Source organism: Maniola hyperantus, chromosome 11 (genome assembly GCF_902806685.2).
Source record: "Maniola hyperantus chromosome 11, iAphHyp1.2, whole genome shotgun sequence".
Lineage (NCBI taxonomy): Eukaryota > Metazoa > Arthropoda > Insecta > Lepidoptera > Nymphalidae > Maniola > Maniola hyperantus.
In genome coordinates, this window is record NC_048546.1 from 11,695,399 (window position 1) to 11,717,136 (window position 21,738).

General features: G+C 38.2%; 1 protein-coding gene across 1 annotated transcript; it reads left to right on the top strand.

Annotated features, from left to right (window-relative positions):
* The first annotated feature begins 20,890 nt into the window (after positions 1-20,890).
* LOC117986698 (GILT-like protein 1) lies at positions 20,891-21,535 on the top strand. Its single transcript, XM_034973572.1, has one exon. It carries the CDS (start codon positions 20,891-20,893, stop codon positions 21,533-21,535), a length of 645 nt encoding a protein of 214 aa, XP_034829463.1.
* The last annotated feature ends 203 nt before the right edge of the window (positions 21,536-21,738 follow it).

The following is a 21,738-nucleotide window of genomic DNA, read 5'->3' on the forward strand; positions in this document are numbered from 1 at the left end:
AATTAAATATCACTTGCTTTAACGATGAAAGAAAACATCGAGAGGAAACCTGCATGCTTGAGAGTTCTCCATAATATTCTTAAAGGTGTGTGAAGTCTGCCGAATTAAATATTATGGTAGACTTATACTATGGTAATAATGCGTTCAGGATTTTGTTGCGGCAACCTCGGTTCTGTAGTGCATCAGGTATGTTTTCTGAGGCGCGGGCAGATGGCTTCGATGCCATCTGGCGCAAGAAAACAGCATCACTGTTGTCCAGAGTCCGAGGAAGCAGCAACGGGATCCTGCGCATGATAGCGGGCAAAATGGATAGTCCTCTGATGGGGAAACTCGTGCAGAGGACTAAATCCCTTTTAGTTATTAAGTACTAACATAGTGATTAAGTATTTTGTTACTAACTCCTTAGTGTTTAAGTATTAACATAGTTATTAAGTATTTATTGTTACTAACACATAATGGATCAATTGTTGTCCGATTTAATAAATAAATTGAATATATTATTATGGTCAAAGCCTTGTTTCTCGCTCTAAGAGGAGACCCGTGCTCAGAAGTGAGCCGACGACAGGTTGATGATGATGATGATGACAGTGACGTCGGAGCAAGATCGCTACGTCTGAACCAAACCTACCAATTTAATCGTTGGTTGCGAGCTGCGACATAGCGCAAGCAGTAACTGTGCTGTAAAGCTTCTGTCGGTATGTGAAAAGTTAAATTGCACTTCGCACATCATTACCCTGCTAATTGAATTCCCTATTTTATTTACTTCCAGCGTGATAGTCTAGTGGTTAAGAAAATTCGGGAGGTCGGAAGTTCGATCCTGGGCACGCACCTCAAACTTTTCAGAACTATGTGCGTTTTTAAGCAATTAAATATCGCTTAACGGTGAAGACAATCATGAGACAATGATTCTTATGTACTTTTCCTCATATTATTTTTATGTTTTAATTAGTTAATTGCTATTGTTTATTAGGTTTGTTGATTGTGAGTGAATTAGATCTGGGCCTCATGAGATCAAAACACAGATTAGAGAAACTAAACTATTATTCACTCATCTGTGGATCAAAAGCATTCGTTCTGTTGACTTTTGGTTTGTTCGTTTTCTTGTTTCGGCATTGTTGTTGTCTGAGGTAGACGATGTCCTCTTCCTTTTGATAAAACTAAGAGATTGTAAATAAATATTACTAAATTTATATATTCAGTAACAAAGAAGATTGTAAATTAATATTGTATATTAATATTTTCAGTAATAAATTCCTTATTATTATTATTATAACGGTGAAGAAAAACATCGTGAGGAAACCTGCATACTTGAGTGTCCTCCAGAATGTTCTCAAAGGTATGTGAAGTCTACCAATCCGCACATGGCCAGGGGCAGGGTGGTAGACTACTTTTTTTTTGTTATGGCCAAAACCCTTCTCACTCTGAGAGGAGATTTTAATTATTAAGTACAAAAGGCATATTAAAAACATAGAATACTTAGTAGTTTGTTACCTGCCTCAGCACGTGTATGAGGCTATAACACATTATTCCGAATGTGCACGATCGTAAAGACACCAAAGAAAGCATTTGTGCACTCGCAGTTTTCCATATCGCGTCGCTTTATCGAGCGATCTGCGCCCCCCGTCGTCGTCTCGATGATCCGTCTTCTAGGGCACATTGCTAGTGCAGACCAGCGTGAGAAGCGCTCCTGTTTATTTTTAATCATCACTACCCATATTATCACTAGTCACTACCAATATTATAAATGCAAAAGTGCGTTAGTTTGCCCTTTAACCACGTCGCAATGGAGTAAAGCCTGGAAAATGACATAGGCTACTTTTTTTAAATAAAATAATTTTTAAAAACCTGAGTCCACGCGGAAGAAGACGAAAGTTATAGATACAGACGTGCTCGTGTTTGTATATCTTTCGTCATATCGCTTGCATCTATACATTTTGTTTGATATAAAAGAAGCAACCCCGTACCTACACCTCGCAGCTTGCAGCTCGCACCCGTCACTTCTTGTGTAGGTATGCCCGCGCGTTAGCTTTGATGCAAGCGTTTAAAACGCTCGTTTACATCACACGTCGCGAGTCCCGATGATCCGTCTTCGTGCAAACACGCGCGAACGCGTGATTCAACCAGCAAGGGTGAGGGTATTATTTATTTTTCCCTTCTTGTGAGTGTGACGTCACCTTGGTGTGAAACTCACAACAAAGGGCAGTTAGTTGGATGTGAAATGTGCTTGTTGGGACATGGAACTTCGTGTACCTATTTAGCTATTGTAGTGGAAAAGAATTATGCTATCGCGATTTAGTGTTGGTTATTTAAAAGTAAAAAATCTTAATGATTCATTATAGCTTGCTAGATTTCTTGACCTTATACTTTTATTTATGCATTTTCACTGTTTCGGACTATCAGTTCGTTAAACTAATAACAAAAAAAAACTTATTGATATGTATGAAATATGTAGGTAGTCACAGAACTTATATTGTGTGTCGACCGTCACTATGATGTCTTTATGAATAAAGCAGTCAGTATCGGAATCTCGTTGTTTTCATACGTAACACTTATGAATAGTTGTTTATAGGTAGTTAGGTAGGTGTTTCGTGTCTGTGAACATGTCTCAGATAACGTTCATAGATACTACTTCTTTATTCTGTGTTTCAATTTAATTTTGCCATTTTGGACTGAATGATTTTAATAACGCAGTAATAATTATTATGTTATATTAATACAACAACAAAAAAAGCTGTGATAGTCGAGTGGTTAGGACGTCCGCCTTCTAATCGGAGGTCGGGGGCTCGATCCCGGGCACGCACCTCTAACTTTTCGGAGTTAGGTACCTATGTGCGTTTTAATTAATTAAATATCACTTGCTTTAACGGTGAAGTAAAACATCGTGAGGAAACCTGCATGCCTAAGAGTTCCCCCATAATGTTCTCAAAGGTGTGTGAAGTCTACCAATCCGCACATGGCCAGCGTGGTAGACTATGGCCAAAACCCTTCTCACTCTGAGAGGAGACCCGTGCTTTGTAGTGAGCCGGCGATGGGTTGATCATGATGAATACAACAACAGAGAAAATACGACAAACTCGATAAAATACTAAAATAAAGGCTCTAATTTGCGAAAGGACAAAAGGCCGTAATTGTTAAAGTTCGCTATGAGAGTAACTCGGAGTTACCGCAATAAACACTATCACATTACGGAATCAAGTGCCTCCAACCCTTTGGAAGCGATAAACGATCGACAATTAAAACTTTGCGAGTCCATATTTTCGGGTTATTAACCAAAAGGCTCCACCCTTCAATGCAAAGTGAATAAATTATCCCTCAGTGATTTACCGTAAGATCAATCTAGCGAGTTAACAAATTTTATACGACCGCCTCTGTGCAATGGTTAGTGCTGTGGTTTTATAATGAGAAGTTCCTGAAATCGATTCCCGGTGGGTCAATTCCGGAAATTGACTCAGATCGGCGCGGCGGGTGATTCGCTATCTCAGTGACCATCATCATTGAATGAAAGTCATCAAGCTCATTTGACATTTGACCCGCGACTTCGTCCGCGTGGATTTAGGTTACTAAAAATCCCGTGGGAACTCTTTTTGTGATTTCCGGAATAAAAAGTAGCCTGTGTCATACTCCGGGATGCAAGCTATCTCTGTACCAAATTCCGTCAAAATCGGTTAAACAGATAGGCTGTGAAAAGCTAGCAGACAGAGACGTAGACAGACAGACACACTTTCGCAATTATAATATTAGTATGGATCTATTGAAGGTTTTCTGTTTGTTATTTGACTCTATTACTAAGCCTCCGCTGTCCGTCCGCCCATCCGTCCGTCTGTCAGCGGGCTGTATCTCAAGAACCGTAATAGGAAAATAGTTGAAATTTTCACAAAATGAGTATTTCGGTTGCCGCTATAACATTAAATAGTAATAATTTCAAAATGGCCGCTATAAAAATTTAAAAAAAAAATGTCAATGCTTGTACGATGATACGGAACCCTTCGTGTGCGAGTCCGACTCGCACTTGACCTACTTTTTTCGCTGACACATTCTATACAATGCAAGTAGTCATACGGGCGTTTAACTCGGCGCCAACCAAGTTTGCTAGTCTGTTAATATAGCATATTACGTTAAAACTTTTCCAGCCCATAATATTTTCGGGTTATTAGGCAAACGGTTTAACCCTCCAATGCAAAGTGAATAAATTCCACCCCCAGTGCTTTAATCGGTAAGCCATGACTCACGCATATTAAGCAACCCCATTAAATGCACATTACGTGATTTCCCGTAACTCGTAAACGATCTTCCATGGTGCACTTCCTTTGGGTTTGGGTTCCGTAAAAGTCGGTGGAGTTTATAATAGACCAGTCTCTTTTCTGACCAGTGTAAATAGTATGAGTTTTATGTCTCACCAACGTAACAGAATTCGAGTGTCACATAACGCGAGCGACACATAATAACAAAACATGACCTAAATAAATATCCTATATTTAAAGTAAATAATTCAGTAAGTAGGTAGGTATTATCGATTTTGATTTCACAACGTTTCCACTTGGAGCTTTGGCTGTAAATGTATTGTCGAGCTGATGCTTAAACGAGGTTTCCATTTGCTTTAACACTGAAGTTTTTCGACGAACGTGCGAGCAACGTGCGAAAAAAACAACGTTGTGGTATTCTTAAACGCGCCCTACTAAGCCACAGCTTAGTATGAGATTCTCTCAGTTCTTATATTATTCTTATAATACTGAGAGAATCTCATACTAAGCTGTGGCTTAGTAGGGCGCGTTTGGAACGCTAGAAGCTTTAGTATCTCTCTCTGCCTATAGTAATGAGTACATTGTAGTGCTCATTACTGAGAGACGTGACCCTTTTTAATTAATTACAAAATTTTGAAATTTAGTACAGACAATCCGTACAAGCTTCCATCCCGGAGATAGATATTATAGGCTCTTTTTATCCCTGAAAATCATAGAATTGCCACCGGATTCTTAAAACCTACATCCACGCGGACGGAGCCTCAGACATCATCCTACTGTTGTATGAGTACCTACAGTAAAATAAGTAAGTAGGTATGTAACGCTTTCAAATTTTAATAAAAGCGTCATCTCATATCAAAGACGGTACTAAATGACATTTAAATCCTTTTGAGCGTCAAAAAGCGACATCAAAGCAAAGAAATTGTAAAGAACCCTCCCGTTTTTGAAACCCGCTTGACAGTTGCGTTATTTTGACATGTGTAACGAAGGTGAAAAACAGAAACAGCCATATCGCGGGGGGTGAGTGAGACGTCGAGAGAATTGATTTACAGCGATCAGTCATACTGGATTGCCTAGGCTGCATGTATATTTATATTGTTTCGGAAAAAATCTTTTCATTTTACAGGCACAGTAGGTATAGTTCTTGCATTTCACGCTTGGGTCATGCTTGTGTGTAATTCGTATCGGTATATAAGTAAGGTATACTAGATGTGTGCGTTTGCGAGCGCTTGCTCGCGACTGATTGGTCCGACATGCACGCACACTTACGCAATGTCCGTGTATACGACGTGACCACAAGTAAAGTTCACTCGCCTTCGTGAATTGCAAGAACTGTATAAGGGGAGACACAGTAGTCCGAGGTCTTTGATATCGTAGTTTTCTAGGCGTATTTGTCGTACCTACATCTATAATATTTAGACAAAAATCTACACTAAAAATAATGTTAGACAAGTTTCTCCTAACCGATTGACCTGGGAAGACATAATAATAAATATGTAACTTCGTTGACAATGCATTAAAGTGGTACCACGGAGGTGACTTCATGATGGAGCCGCCAGGAACACCTCAACTCCAAAAAATATTACTATAGAACTGCAATAACTCTTGTGTACATAATAGGTATTTTGGGTAATAAATTAAATTATTTTTTACTTTTTAGTGTTATTGAAATCGGTTTTTTTGTTTTTTTTTATATACTAAGTATAGAGAGATGAAAATTAGGGCACTGAACCGAATCAACCACATATTAGAGAAGCTCTGTCAACAGTAGGTAAACGTTCTCGACAAGTTATGCTTAGTTAGATTTGCTAGGAGGCACATAGAGCACCATTATCGGGGTGGCTGTGGTGGGGTCTTGTATTGCTTATGGAAGCATTGCTAATGGCTATCCAATTGATTTATGATCCCGACGCATGCAGTGTAAACCCGCTGTTTCCGCCACATTGGATTTCCACATGCGCTCCATAAGTGATTTTATGCTTCAACTAAGTAATGGTGGAAGTTGAAACTTTATGAAATATTTATAGCAGACAGTAGGTTACATAATTCACAGTGCGGAATTCTAAAATTATTATAAATGCGAAAGCGCTTTTGTTTGTTCGTTGGAGCAACAAATTGACGTGATTTTTTGCATGGATACCTATAGTTAAAGAAGTGGAGAGTAGAGAGTGAGCTAATTTCAATGAAAGAGTAGGGTCTTGGACTGTAGTAATAAAATGATGGGATTTTTTCTATAGCGGTAGTTTATGAGGCTAGAATTCATTATTAAAGAGAAAAAATTAGAAAAACAGGATTTTTATTTATTTTTAACATGAACGTCACACAACATAAAAATAGAGTTTTAAACATACAAATTTCTCTGGGATTTTTTTTGTTACGTAAAAAATTGAAAAATATTTGTCGTTTACGCCTTGTGACTTCGTAAATCGCCATCATTTTATTATTATAATACCATCCACACCTTTCAAATATGAATGAAAATATTTTCAAAAGTACTGTGCCGTAAATTTAACGTCAAAAGCAGAGACCTCCCCCTGTATCTACCGTCTTCAAATATAAGCTTAAAAAATATTGGCATTTACTTAAATTCCCCTAGCTGTGGCACTCGCAACAAAGTTCCCGAAACGACGGTACCAGGAGAGCATACACTTAAAAGAGCATTATCTTCTTATTTTTATATTAAACTTGAACTGGGAGAGAAATCTTGTAATCGCCTTAAGCTTTTCATCATTCAGCAACAGCTGTTGCAGTACACTGGACCCCAAATAAGTTTCCGTCTTGAGGGGTGCAAAATGACAACTCTAAAGTGAATAAAAACAACTCCAAACTTCTATTGAGTTATGTTATCTTAATCTACTTAGCCTAAAAAGTTTGATCAAAGGTAATATTTATTGACTTCTGGTATGAAATTTACAATGATTATCATCATCATCGCAGTGACCTCGTACCTACTGGAAAGCGCAGCGTTGGAAGACCCCCCCACTAGGTGGACGAATGACATCAGGCGAGTCGCAGAAAGCCGATAGATTCAAGCGGCGCAAGACCGTGGTGTGTGAAAGTCCCAATAAAAGACCTTTATCCAGCAGTGGATATCTATTCGTAGTTGATGATGATGATGATCATCATCATCTCAACCCATCGCCGGCCCACTACTGAGAATAGCACGCATCTCCTATCAGAATAAGAAGGGTTTAGGCCAAAAATACTTCATTGCATTGGCTTAGGTCATAGTAAAAATGCACGCTGACCAAGTGCAGATACGAGGATTTCGCATGCCTTTGAGAACATTATAGAGGATCCTTAGGCATGCAGGTTTCCTCGCGATGTTTTCCTTCACTGTTAAAGCAAGTGATTAATCGTGGTATTTTATTTTCTCTCTCCAAAACCCTTCAGATTTTTTGTTTCTAAAAAATTTCGAAAGCGAAATTGCTATAACTTCGATGAAGGCGTTATAAGTGACTAACAAGGATTTGAATTGAAACTTTTAGGCACTGATAATAACTACATATTATATTGGTGAAAAAATACAATGGTATTTTTATCTTAAAATAATATTTGATGGGTACGTCCCTAATAAATTCGGACCTAGCCAATACTTGTGTACATACTTTAACAGATAAAGGGATCGACCCCATTTCAATTCGAGCTATTCGTACACGTCGAAACCCTTTTACAATAATCGAATATTGCTTTCATCTTGAGAACATTCAAAACGGACATGGGATACAATGATATTGGTTTAGTTCATCATCATCATCATCAACCAATAGACGTCCACGGCTGGACATAGGTCTCTTGTAGGGACTTCCACACGCCACGGTCTTGCGCCGTCTGAATGCAGCGGCGCCCTCACAGACTACAGTGTATAAGGCGCCCTGCGACTCGTCTGATGTCGTCCGTCCACCTAGTGGGGCGTCTTCCAACGCTGCGTCTTCCGGTGCGAGGTCGCCATTCTACATGGTAGGTTGGTTTAGTTATTCATACTGCAAATACTGTTCGCAAGCGGTAATAGGTAGTATTTCGTTGTAAAATCGTGTGTAAAATGCTAAACTGTGGTAATAGCTTATTGGTTAGTCGGGAGGTCACCGATTCGATCCCGGGCAGGCTCTTCTAACTTTTTAGAGATATGTGCATCACTTGCTTTACCGGTAAAGGAAAACATCGTGAAAAAATCTGCACGCCTGAGAGTTCCCGATAATGTTCTCAAAGGTGCGTAAAGTCAGCCAATTTGCATCACTTAGGTACTTGGTAAGCGTGGACTTTTTTTAAAAATTTAGATACAATTTAGCCCTTGACTGCAATCTCACTTGGTGGTAAGTGCCAATGATGTGCCTGAAAAAATATCGGTCATATGCGAGCCGGACTCGCACATGCACGAAGGGTTCCGTACCATCGTACCTACAAGAAATAAATAACTATTTTAATTTTGAAATTAAAAATTAATTAAAGCGGACATTTTGAAATGTTTATTGTTTGTTGTCATAGCAGTAATAGAATTACACCTTCTGTGAAAATTTCAGCTTTCTACCTACTACAGTTCATGAGATACAGCCCGCTGACAGACAGACGCACGGACAAGCGCCTGTCTGGTACGGAAGTCAGTGGCGTGTAAGTCATAGAGGCATAAATGCACTGCTTACCCTAGTGACTCTAGTCCTAATAACTCAATGTTTGTTTTTCATTATGACTAAATAGGTTCTTAACTAACTGCCTACCCAGGCTTGAATACCTGTGCAGGCCACTGTACGGAACCCTATAAAAGGAACAGCAGTTGTGTTCAGACAACCAATAAAAATTATTCAAAGACAATCTCGTCTGCAATGAGATTAGTAGATCGCTTACAGATTCGGCAACACGAAAAAGTCCATAAAAGTCCCATTATGTAAATCTGATGCGCTTAGATACGACGTTACCTCCCCTCGATTTCCTCCAGAAAATGGGTACCGAGACAAACGTGCCTCTCTGTGAATATTCTTGTAAATAACTAGCTAGACTACATAAATTCAACCCCCTATTTTACACCCTTAGGGGTTGAATTTTTAAAAATCCCTTCTTAGCGGATGCCTACGTCATAATAGCCTGCATGCCAAATTTCAGCCCAATCGGTCCAGTAGTACATTCAGCTGTGTGTTAATAGATCAGTCAGTCACCTTTTCCTTTTATATAATATTTAGAAGATTCAGTAACTATAAGTGCGCGACAGGTCGAGATGGCAATAGGGGTCACCCGCACAGCCCCCGCGCTAAACCGGTGCAGGATAGCGCGGGTGACGTGCGGGTCGTCCCTCCGCCTCTTACTCCGATGCCTTCTCGACCTGTGGCGTACTATAGGTATGTTACCAAGGTGGTGCTAGTTAGGTTTGCTAGCAGAAAATATAATATCAAAGTAAAACATAAGGGGCGGACCATCCTTTATCTACCGCTGAGAACAACGTATCTATTACTCGAGATAAATAAACTTAACTATGTAACACGACCATAAAGGATACATAGTTGCTCAAATTATGTACATAAATTCCATAACTAATGTATATTATTGGGTACAGAATAATTTCAGAATGGATCGCCTCATATCGCTTTTCATTATTCTAAAAGCGTTGTAATTCGCTATCTATAACGGGAAGGTAAATATTTTATGTGCATAAATAAAATATGAAAGCCAATGGCTAGGATTAAGTGTAAATGGTTATTAAATTTACATAAAGCGCTGAAGCTGTTTTTATAAGCTTTGATCATGAATCCATAATGTTTTCCCAGTAATTAATTTGTAACCATTTTATAACTCTGATAGGTAATAATTATGGATGGATGGCTAAACGTGCATTAACGGAGGAAGCGAAGAAACCAAATTCAGATCTCCAAAATTGATCACTCACCGACTTGATACAAATTTGGTTTACCAGCGCAATCAAAACTGGACTGCCCAATACTCAGGCACTGGATACATACACAATATGTCTATGTAGGTACCTAGTTCTTCAGTGCGCACCGGCAAGTACTTAAATAAAGTTTTTTAGATTTAAGTAAAAAATGTAAGTTTGTAAATTGCAACCGATGAACTCTAAATCTACAGAACCGATTTTAACAATAATAATAATTCTTTCTTCACGATTAGAAAGATATTTTATCCAAAAGTAACATAAGCTATAAATTATATATTTACCGTGGATGACGTCGCGGGCAAAACCTAGTTTTGTCATAACAATGTTATGACATTTATGATAACATTATCTTATCATTAACTAACAATTAGTTTATTATAAAGTTTATTTCTCAGAAAAACTCAGATCATAAACATTGCTTGCAAAAAATTCTAAGGCGCAAGACCTATCTATGTATATTATTTTCATTTTCAATTTTCATCAATACGGATATTAACCACAACTGCAAAAAAAGGCTCTACCCATCGACGATTCTATCTTATAACTGTATCCAATAATCATAAGAGTAATAAAATTCTCCTATAATCTCTACCGTTTCTTTCGGTTCTCGAGTTTCGTCTTTTATCGAGTCCGCAATAAAGTTGGAGCGTACGGTAGTCAACAAATTATGAAAAAAATATTTCATTGAATCCCGACCATATTTTGAATGCAATAAGAGCTTAGTTTTTGGTGTGCTACCGTCCGTATAACGATTCATGAAATAGTAGGCTCACTGGGTACTTTCAGAACTTAATATCTGTGACATCGGCGATACCGGTTAACTTTAAGAAATATGCCTCTTGTTCTTTCGCAAATCTGCAATTTTGTTCGTGGGCTTGATAAATTGTTTGAGATAATTAAATTCTCTTTTACTCGGAAAAGTTTGAATAAAGTTTTAGTTTGACTAAAATATCGCCGTTGGAAAACAATGATTTTGCCGTAAATGGGACGTGCGTGCTTGGATGATGCTGCTTGCTAATGACATTCCTGAGACCTGAACCAAGTTTGGCTAGATTATTTCATTTATTTATTTTTTTCATTTATTATTCATGCATTTCAATATTGATTATACAAATTTCACTTGTGAGCTAAGGTAGAAATTGAGAAATCATCAAATCAAATCAAATCAAAAGTATGGGGAACCCCAAAATTTGGTTGTTTTTTGTTGTTGGTTTACAGAATACATCTATTTATTAAATTTCAACAGTATAGCTCTTATAGTTTTGGATAAAAGTGGCTGTGACATACGGACAGACAGACATGACGAATCTATAAGGGTTCCGTTTTTTGCCATTTGGCTACGGAGCCCTAAAAAGGAATCCATATTTAATATTATAAATGCGAAAGTTTGCTGTCTGGTAATTTTCACGGCCCATCAATTATTTAACTGATTTTGACGAAACATGATACAGAAATAACTTGCATCCCGGGGACGGATGCGGATCTTTGTGTCCCGGAAAATCAGATAATCCTCACGGGTTTTTTAAAAAACTTGAGCCCTTGCGAGCGAAGTTGCCGTGAGCATCATCTAGTAGGTAAGTTTATAATAATAACAATATTAATTACATCGAATGTTATTTAAAAATACGACCCTGTAGATTTCAATGAGCCCCCAAACTGTTGAGCTATCAAACCTCTTAAGTTATCAGTTTTCTATTCTTAATACCTTCATAAATAAGAATATTTTTCTTTTCCCTTTCATATTAAAATGCACATGAATTCACAGTAATCTCCTTTGATTTATACGTTTAAGGAAACTGAAACCGGAGACGACGGGACGTTAACATCATGAGAACAACGAAAAATCTCCCTGTCTCCGTAAAGATGCTACTTCATATTGTAGACCATAAATCAAAAGGGAGAGAGTATCTGTCAAAAGTGTAGAATATATTTTATGAAGCGTCCGATCCTGTTCTTTGAGATTTAAGTGAACAAGAACAGCATTAGTTTTACTTGAATCAGATATTTTTTATCTAAATATATAAAAGGAAAAGGTGACTGGCTGACTGACTGACTAACTGACTGAATGACTGACTGACTGATCTATCAAAGCACAGCTCAAACTACTGGACGGATCGGGTTGAAATTTGGCATGCAAATATCTATTATGACGCAGGCAGACGTCGTGCTGCTCGTTAGAGCCACCCGGCACCCGCCCTGCACACCCGCACAGCCCCGCGTTAACCCGGTGCGGGCGAGCGGGTGACGTGCGGGTGTGCAGGGCGTCGTCCCCCCCCCCCCTCATACCCTGATTGCCATCTCGACCTATCGCAAACTTTAGCCTCATTGAATACCTGTCAAAAAACATTGAATACCTGTCAAAAAATGCGCCCTGACAGTAGGCCACGAGTATAATCCGCTCCGCATTTCGATTCCGCACGTGGGACGGATCCGCTTTGATCAGTGGCATCCGCAAACGGCTCTGAAAGATGGCCGCGCGCTCATGCGGAAGTTATCGCTTATTGAAATCGATCCCCTGACCTGCTGCCTGGACCGCTATTCGATATTTTCACTACACTGTTGAACTTTTATCCCAAGTAAGTTTACGATTATTTAGTTGACTTACATATTATCTTCACTGGTTTAGAGCTAGCGCGCACCACGGTTTTTCGTACGTTTTTTTTTCCACAAAACCTGTGAACTATAGAACTACATAGAAGCGCGCGCACTGCGGAATTAATTGCGCACCGGATTTTCATAGATTTAAATTCAAATTTACGGATTTTAAAACGCACCGCAACTCGCCGCACTGTGGTGCGCGCTAGCTTTTACTCTGGAAAGAAACTCCGAGTCAACCCAATCTAATCACTATCCATGTTAAAATCACTATTCATATTATAAAATGTGATAATGTGTTTGTTTACTGGTTGATTGGTTTATCTTTTAGCGATCAACCAGATTTCTTACATGGATATACCTACCTACTTACCTAGAACCTGGACAGTGACATAGGCTATTTTTTATGCTAGAAAATCAAATAGGTCCTACGGGGTTTTTAACAACGTAAATCCACGCGGCCGAAGTCACGGGCATCGGCTAGTTACATACATGGCTAGTTAAATACATACATGGACTGCTAAAATCATAGCTCTTCCTTTTGGCTTTGCCGTAGTCGGGTAAAAAGAGAAACTGAATGAACATATCAACGTACAGATCAAACAACAAACTTTATAGAACAGGCAAGCAAAGCAAAAATTTTCATGAAGGATTAGCAAATCCTAATGGGGTATTTAAAATCCCTTAATAATTGGGAATGGAGGAGGCCTATGTCAGAAGACACTGAGGCGTTAAAACGGCTACCGAAGACGCAACTTGCTATTTATATACTTACTAGATTAATAATATGTAATTGTTTAAATTAACAAATTGTAAATTGTGAACCCTCAGAATAATAAAGGCTTATTTATTTATTTATTTATTTATTATTATAATAATTCACACGAACAGTCTTTAAACTGACGTTAACCCGAAGGTTGTATCGTCAGTTTAAACAACGCCTAAAGCAAGGTATAGATTCGCAACAAAACTTGCAGAAGTTGACTTAAGCAAGTTATTTCTACTGTGTAAACAATCACTTCCGCAAGTTTTGTAACTTGCTGGACTTGCCGCAAGTCACAAATGTATGTACATGTACAATATTGCTCGTAGTGTAAACAGTTCTGCAAGTACTTGCGGAATAACTTGCAAGAATAGAATAGAATAGAATGTTTTATTCAAGTAAACTTTTTACAAGTGCTTTGGAATAGTCGGGTAGTTTTAATTTACCACTGGTTCGGAATGCCGTCCCTACCGAGAAGAACCAGCAAGAAACTCGGCGGAGGTAAACCGTTTGTAAACCACGCTTAAGGCTTTTATAATAAGACCATAAGTGTTTATTTTTTGCATAAAATGTTATTACTCCATAAGGAACGCCTCCCCAGCCACGCCACTCCATCCGTGCTCCGAATTCACATCTCTTTTCATAGATAATTCCACACGTTCCACAGAATATAATATTCAGTCGGCTTAGACGTAAAAATTCCGCGAGTGGCAGGACGACGACCCAAAAAATTGCATTATTAAAACATAAACAGACGTACATTACGCATATACTTTATGTCTACCGTATAAGTAGGTATGTAATAATGTAGTCTTATAAATGGAACTTATTGTATGGAACATAGATTATGTAAAGATATTTTGTTTACTTCTTTGCTACTAGCTAGTTATAATGTAGTAGTAGTAGGTATCTACATTAATTGACAATCAGTTGTCTAGTACCTATACAGGGTGTAACCAGAACGCTAGCAAAAACTTAGCGTTATCGTTATACTAACTAAACACAATCCAATAGGTACCAATAACCATTTGCCTCATTTTGTAATTTTAGTGATTTAGTATTTTTCAAACCCGCAATGTATAGCATGCAAAACTGGGGTCAATGCCCTACCTACGACGCAGCATTGACTCCGAGTCGCCTACTTACGCAACGTTCATTGACCTCTAGCGTCAGTCAGATGTTTTATTTGCAATATATCGTAAACTTTTTTAAATATATTTTTTCGCGGTTTTTTTTGTGGTATCATATCAGTGATCACTGATCATCAGTACTATTACCTGACTTCCTTTTTTGCCAACGTTCTGGTTACACCCTATATAGTACGCTATAGGATGTTGAATACCCCTTATACCCCGATTGTCATCTCAACCCACGCAGACTATACATAAAATCACGTCACTTTTTTCACCGTGATTAAATGACAAACCGACAAACCCAGCAACAAACAAATTTTCTCATTTAATTATGCATCTAGATATAGTAGGATAGTGTGAAGCTTATCATAAAATCTCGTCTCAACCCTTTTACCCATTGTCACATCAAACCCCCATCAAAGGGCCGTGTTCGCTATCCATGTCCTAATTAGCGAATTCTCGTTCGTCGCTCGTTGGTCTGGAAGTTATTGTTTATTGGCAATCGCTGCGGCTCCGCCTGGAACGGCCAGCGGTATGGAAAATTGATGAAAAATATTCCGCTTGCCCTAGTTTTGCAATTAATATGAATAAAAACACAAGCGCTAGCCATTAACTTATAATTATATTACTTCGTATGGACAGGGTTATTGAACAAACAAAATGGCAACCTCAGTGACGTCTGGATTTCAAACGGGTCGTTCATTAGTATCTAAGAGGTGGCGCTGATTTATTTGGTTTCTGAACCGTGAAAAATATTGTTCGCTTGACCATATCTTGTCATTAATATCGATGGCGCTAGCAGATAAATAGGGTTGTATCACCAAAGACAGATAAATAAGTATAGAAAATCGATCGTACTAGAGTCGAGCCGGAAAAGCAGACAGAGTTGCAAAAGTCACACGTGCCGAACAAAATACTTACCTTTATGATCTAATACGTCTTTTCTTCTTACATTTTGAATACATTTATTTATACACAATTATACACAAAAATAACTGCTTTTTTTTTTTTTTATTCAGATACAAGTTAGCCCTTGACTGCAATCTCACCTGATGGTAAGTGATGATGCAGTCTAAGATGATAGCGGGCTAACCTGGAAGGGGTATGGCAGTTTTTATTAAACCCATACCCCTTTGGTTTCTACACGGCATCGTACCGGAACGCTGAATCGCTTGGCGGCACGGCTTTGCCGGTAGGGTGGTAACTAGCCACGGCCGAAGCCTCCCACCAGACTAGACCAGAAATTTAGAAATTATAAAATTCCAAACCCCTGCCAGGAATCGAACCCGGGACCTCCCACTAATAAGACCAAAGCGCTCACCACTGCGCCAGGGAGGTCGTCAAGCTCGTTGAGCTATTGAGGCTGTTTATATAATATTATTATTAATATTATTATTATCACAAAGTTTATACTCATATGCAACGTCTCAGCCTAACCGCAACAAGAAGATGGCGAGGTTCCAAATGATACTATAAAGTATACCTAACTAAAAGTTACTGGGCTACACTAAGCTCATACTGCTAGGCCTAGAAACTTGATGCTGGTACTAGGTTGTTTATATAACGCAGATCCCACTAAGAAAGATTAGGTATTCGTGGAAATTTTCAGATATTCCTTCCGAACAAAATATACATTTTCCATAAGTAATAATAACTTGTAAAAAGTACCCGGGTTTATATGACGACAAAAGTTAAATAAGTAGTCTTAAGAGCACATTTCTTTTTTAGGTAAAGTTGCAAGACAGGCGGTTAAAGTTACATCACGGTTAAGTTAAAACTTTAAGTGTCAATAAAAGAAAAATGAGCTGCATAAACCAGTTTTATTAGCTTTGGACCATGCCTTTAACATTGATCATGGATGTGTGAACCCCAGTGCTTGTGCAACCCATTCGCTTTTTATTGGTAGACAAAGTGCAACTTTAACCATCTCTCGTCGGAGGATTACCATGTCGGAGGATTGCCAGCGAAACATACAAAAAAAAAAAAAAAAAACCATCTCTCGTGCTACTTTTTAACTTCTTATGGTCAAAATTAAGTATAAGTTTTAAAACTTAGAAACTAAGCTTGCATCAGTTTCTAGAAACTTGAAGTCTTGAAGTATTGAAAAATTGCATAGCACGTACCCAGGTGCACTAGTAGGCTTTAAATTAAATATGCAAGTGCACTATGCTTTCAAAATGGCCTCCTGCGCTCCTATTCTCTAAAAAATATAATCTTGTTTTCAACGCTGGCACAGCGATGACAAAAAACAAAATATTCTTATGAGGAAACAAGTCCTAATTAGATCCTAAGAAAATTCTGAGTTCTACGTTCCATCGACAAGCTGTGAACTTTAGTGGAACTTTACGGAAAATTTTCCTTTTACTTCCTTACGAATAACAAATTAAACAAAAATTATAAATTAAACAATCAGTCCCCTTATTATAAATGCGAAAGTGTGTTTGTTTGTTGGTTTATTGGTTTGGTGGTATGTTCTTCAGTCAACGCAACGGACGAACGTGATTTTTGCCATGGGTATAGTTAAAGACCTGGAGGGTGACATAGGCTACTTTTTATACCGGAAAATGAAAGAGTTCCCAAGGGATTTTTAAAATCTAAATCCACGCGAACGAAGTCATGGGCATCAGCTAGTAAAAGATAAATATTTCTTCCAACTCCTCATACAAAACCTCCAATGGTTCCATTCCTTGCTAAATAAAAAAGAAGGTAAATATTTAATCTATCAAAACGTCAGCATTTTGGCCAAAGTTCAAGTTGATAAGAATCCTCAACACCAACTTAAAATTTCGTTTCGGGCAGAACATTGGAACCAACCTTCAAGACCTTATCTGATGTCCGTCTGTTCGAAGTAGACCGTAATTTCCTTGCCAGCCAATTACTAAGGAATAAGTTTCTGTTTCAAGAAAATTGGTATCTAATAGAAAATTCTTTTCAAATGCAAGGGATCCATGCTAATATTATAAATGCAAAAGTGTATAGGGATCTATCTGAAATGCTTCATATTATATAGACTTGCTTATGCTCATGACTTCGTCCGCGTGGACTATACAAATTTCAAACCTTACCCCCTTAGAGGTTGAATTTTTAAAAACCCTTTCTTAGCGGATGCCTACGTCATAATCTGCATGCCAAATTTCAGCCCAATCCGTCCAGTAGTTTGAGCTGTGCGTTGATAGTTCAGTCAATCACCTTTTCCTTTTATAAAACAGTACCTTGTCGTATTACAAATCGTACAAGGATAAGCGCGTGTAAGGTGTGATGTTAGAGTGAACTAGAGTGTAGAAACTCGCGGTTAGATCCTCAATAGACAATCTGTCAAATATTAGACTAGGGGTAACGTGAAATCAAAGATACCTAGTCGTTTCATAGCCTACCTAGCGTCGAATGTGTATTGAAAATGGCTAAAGAATAAAAATCTTGCTTTAGAAGCTCAGTTTATGAATATTTGCAGGCTACCCTCATTTCCTTTGAAATTTAAACTATCGGAGATTCGCATGCAAATAGGTCGTGAAATAAATATTCATACAACCTGAAAAGAAGCTTTTAAACTGAAAGAAAGAACAAAGTTTGTCTATATTATTATTTTGTTATAACGGATGACTCTTTTGTTCACAATGCAAATGGCGAACACGTTTTTATAGTGAACAATTTTATCTCAAAATGAATGAATGAATGGAAATAAAACAATGAAAAAGAAACAATGGAAATATAATAACGAGAAATTCTATAAAACTTTATTTTTTATATTTTACGAAAAGCAAAAGAGACTTAAAACAAGTACCTACTTACCAAGATGAAAATAATGTAAGTGTAATGTAGAGAAAGACAAACATGTCTCGTGTAAATATTCTTAGACTACGTACGTCTTCTGAATTCAATTTTAAAAGCTTCGCTATCTACCTAATATTTTTTCGTTGATAATTTTCACTAATTTTGCATAGTAGATACATAATAAATAAAAATCTAGTTCACGACAGTTCGGAGATGGCAATCCGGGAATGAGTAGGAGAGAGTAGAAGATGGGGGGCGGGGGGAGGGGGGGGGGGTGGGGGGGAGAGGGGTAACTTGCACATCACCCGCGCTATCCCGCGCGGCTGTGCTGGTGTGCGGGGCGTTCCACTCCCCGATTGCCATCTCGACCTGGCGCGTACTATATTATCTGCACATAATATTATATGAGCAGATAAGCGCTCAGAAGAAATGACTCATTGACCATCGCCCCAGCACTTAGCTTTCATGGGTTTTCATTTCATTTTTCTTTCATTTCAATTTCATTTTTCAAAACGAAAAACCTTGGCTAGCGTAGTGGACTATGGCCTAAGCCCTTCCATCCTGAGAGGAAACCCGTGTTCAGCAATGTACCGGCAATGGGATGAAATGATTTCATTTTGGCCTTATACAAAATCACAAATGAAATTTCTGAAAACCCAACAAAAATAGGGTAAGAGCCGTTGCTTATCGATGCAAAATTCCGTCCTACCCCTTTTAGCCAGTCGTTATCACATTTTCAATTTCACGTCAAAGGCTTTGAGATCGTTTCCAATGTCCTAATTAGCAGATTCTCGTTCGGAACCCGTTCATCTGGAAGTTATTGTTTATTGGCAATAGCTCCGCCGCACTGGGCTTTCGAGAGAGCTATTGGCACGGAAAATTGAGGTAAAACCAGCCACTACCGCGCCGCTTGGCTCGGTTTTTCGGATGAATTTTAAAAATATTTTTATCACGTTCGGGCATTTCGTGTGTGTTTAGTGGAATGAAATTATTGAACCCGAGCTCCTAAATGCATGGTTTGGGTGAGGAACGAATTCACACGATTATTTAATTGTTTTTCATGGAAAGTTACGTAAAGGTTAACTAACGAAAACAACAAAACTAGAAGATTGTGCTATAAAAATATTCGAATAAAGTAGGTGTACTATGAATTTTTATTCTACTGCAATACAGGGGATATATGGGAGATCTACGCCATAAAAGAGGGGCAATACACTCAGGGTGAGATGTAACGAACGGGCACTGCCGCAGCCGCGGAAGTAGGCTGAATAATTGAACAAGCATAGTGCCCCGCGTGGCGGATCGTCTAGCCGCTCGATCAATACTGCCCAAATGTAGCGTACAAAAGCTTGGGCTTGTCTTACTTTAAGTTTAATCATCTACTTCTATACTAGCTGACCCAGCTCGGCTTTACGAGGGTGGAATTACTGAAACTCCTTTCTTAAATGGTGGTAAATTAAACTAGTTGACGATTCAAAAGCACTTGTAAAAGTTTACTTTAATAAAAATAATATATTCTATTCTATTCTATTCTTAGTGTACGTTACAGAGAACCTACAGGCTAATTTATATCAAAATAGACCCATTGATTTGGTGGCCGAGCTCATTTCACATTTATTTTCAATCCATACTAACTGAAAATTATTTTAATATCTAAATAAATAAATAAATAAAAATCTTTTTTATTCGTATAAACTTTTACAAGTAGGTACTTACGAATAGTCATATGCATCTACCGCTGGTTCGGAATGCCTATCACTCAGTGAAGCAGCGATGTAGAACTAACCAATGTGAAAATATGAGCTCTATGCAGGTCTTGTAAATATAATCACTCATTCCGTTGCTCTATTGCGATGTGTTTGAAGAAAAATCAACAAACAAAAACACTTTCGTGTTTCGTCCCTTCAGTTCTTCTTCTAATATCATGTAAGCAGTGGCGTGCACAGGGTGTGAAGTCAGGGTAGGCACTAGTTAAGTAGGAGCCTGTTCACTGGCAGGTTATAATGAAAAATATGCATTGAGCTATTACAACTGGGGTAACTGGGGTAAGCAGTGCATTTATACCTCTATGACCTGCACGCCACTGCATGTAAGCCATTTTTTAGTGGTTTTAACATTTTGAAGCCGCTATAAAATAGAGAGACGCGTCGTTTCGGCCAGCAAAAATAAAGAAAAAGTTCAACAGAAACTTTTAAAGGAGTAAAAAGTGACTGCACGGTATCCAAGGTCTTTGCTTTCCTGTAAAGTTGCTAATTTTGACTTACATACGTAGGTACTTTGTGCTAGAACTTAAGCGATGATTTATAATAACAGTTTGATAGTTTTTGACCACGGCACAGAAAAGTATTAATTCTGGCAGTCCTTGATGCGATTTTTTTTTCACATAATTATTAATTACTTGATAATATCCATATATATCATAACTTTATCTAAACTCCTGATATACTGATATCGAACTGTAATTAATGAAATTCGTTAGTACTGTACCAATTATATAGCGTACAACATGACTCCCGCTTATGTTATTGTTTTCATATTCCTCTGTGCATACGTGTCGGCAGTCAGCAGTCAATTACAAATTCAAGAAAATGGCAAAATCAGTGTTAGGATTGGAACTACTTCAGGATGTAGTGATGCAGCAAGATTCATGGCTCAAATTCGTTCAACGTACGACAGATTTAAGGATTTTGTAAATTATGAATTTGTGCCTTGGGGAAGGACTAGAAGAGATGAAAATGGTGATCTCGTTTGTCAATTTAGAGCCCCAGATTGTTGGGCTAACCGTGTACACCGATGCGCTCTTCATATGCTTGAAGGCAATGCGGACGCCCAGATGAATTATATGGAATGTGAATTTAGTCCTCCTTATCCTGCTTTCCGCCAAAGAAGTATTCTCTGTGCTCATGCTGCGGGCTTAAGTGTAGTCGAGATGGATATATGCATCAGAACAAGAGTTGGAGATGATTTGGAAGGTCCAGCTGAGGAACTCTCGAGAGAACCGATAGCAGTCATCAATTTTGTGCCCTTTATCGTTTTTAACAACAGTACCAATAGAGCGTTACATCTTCAAGGTTATCGTAGATTAGAGAGTGTGATTTGTTTTGCATTAGCTGACAATGAAACTACGGGAATCACGCACTGTAGAATTTAAACAAGTTAAATCCAAATGTACCTACCTAATAAACAGGAAGAAAAAGTATGAGATCTAGCAAAAAATTGAATTTAGGTATATCTAAAGAATGAAATAGATAAACTTACAACATGTAAAGTTTCATTATTGAAAATTATGTTCTAGGAACTTAATAAATGACAAAACTTTAAAAAATAGCTCACGAAAGGTTTGTGAAGTTTTTT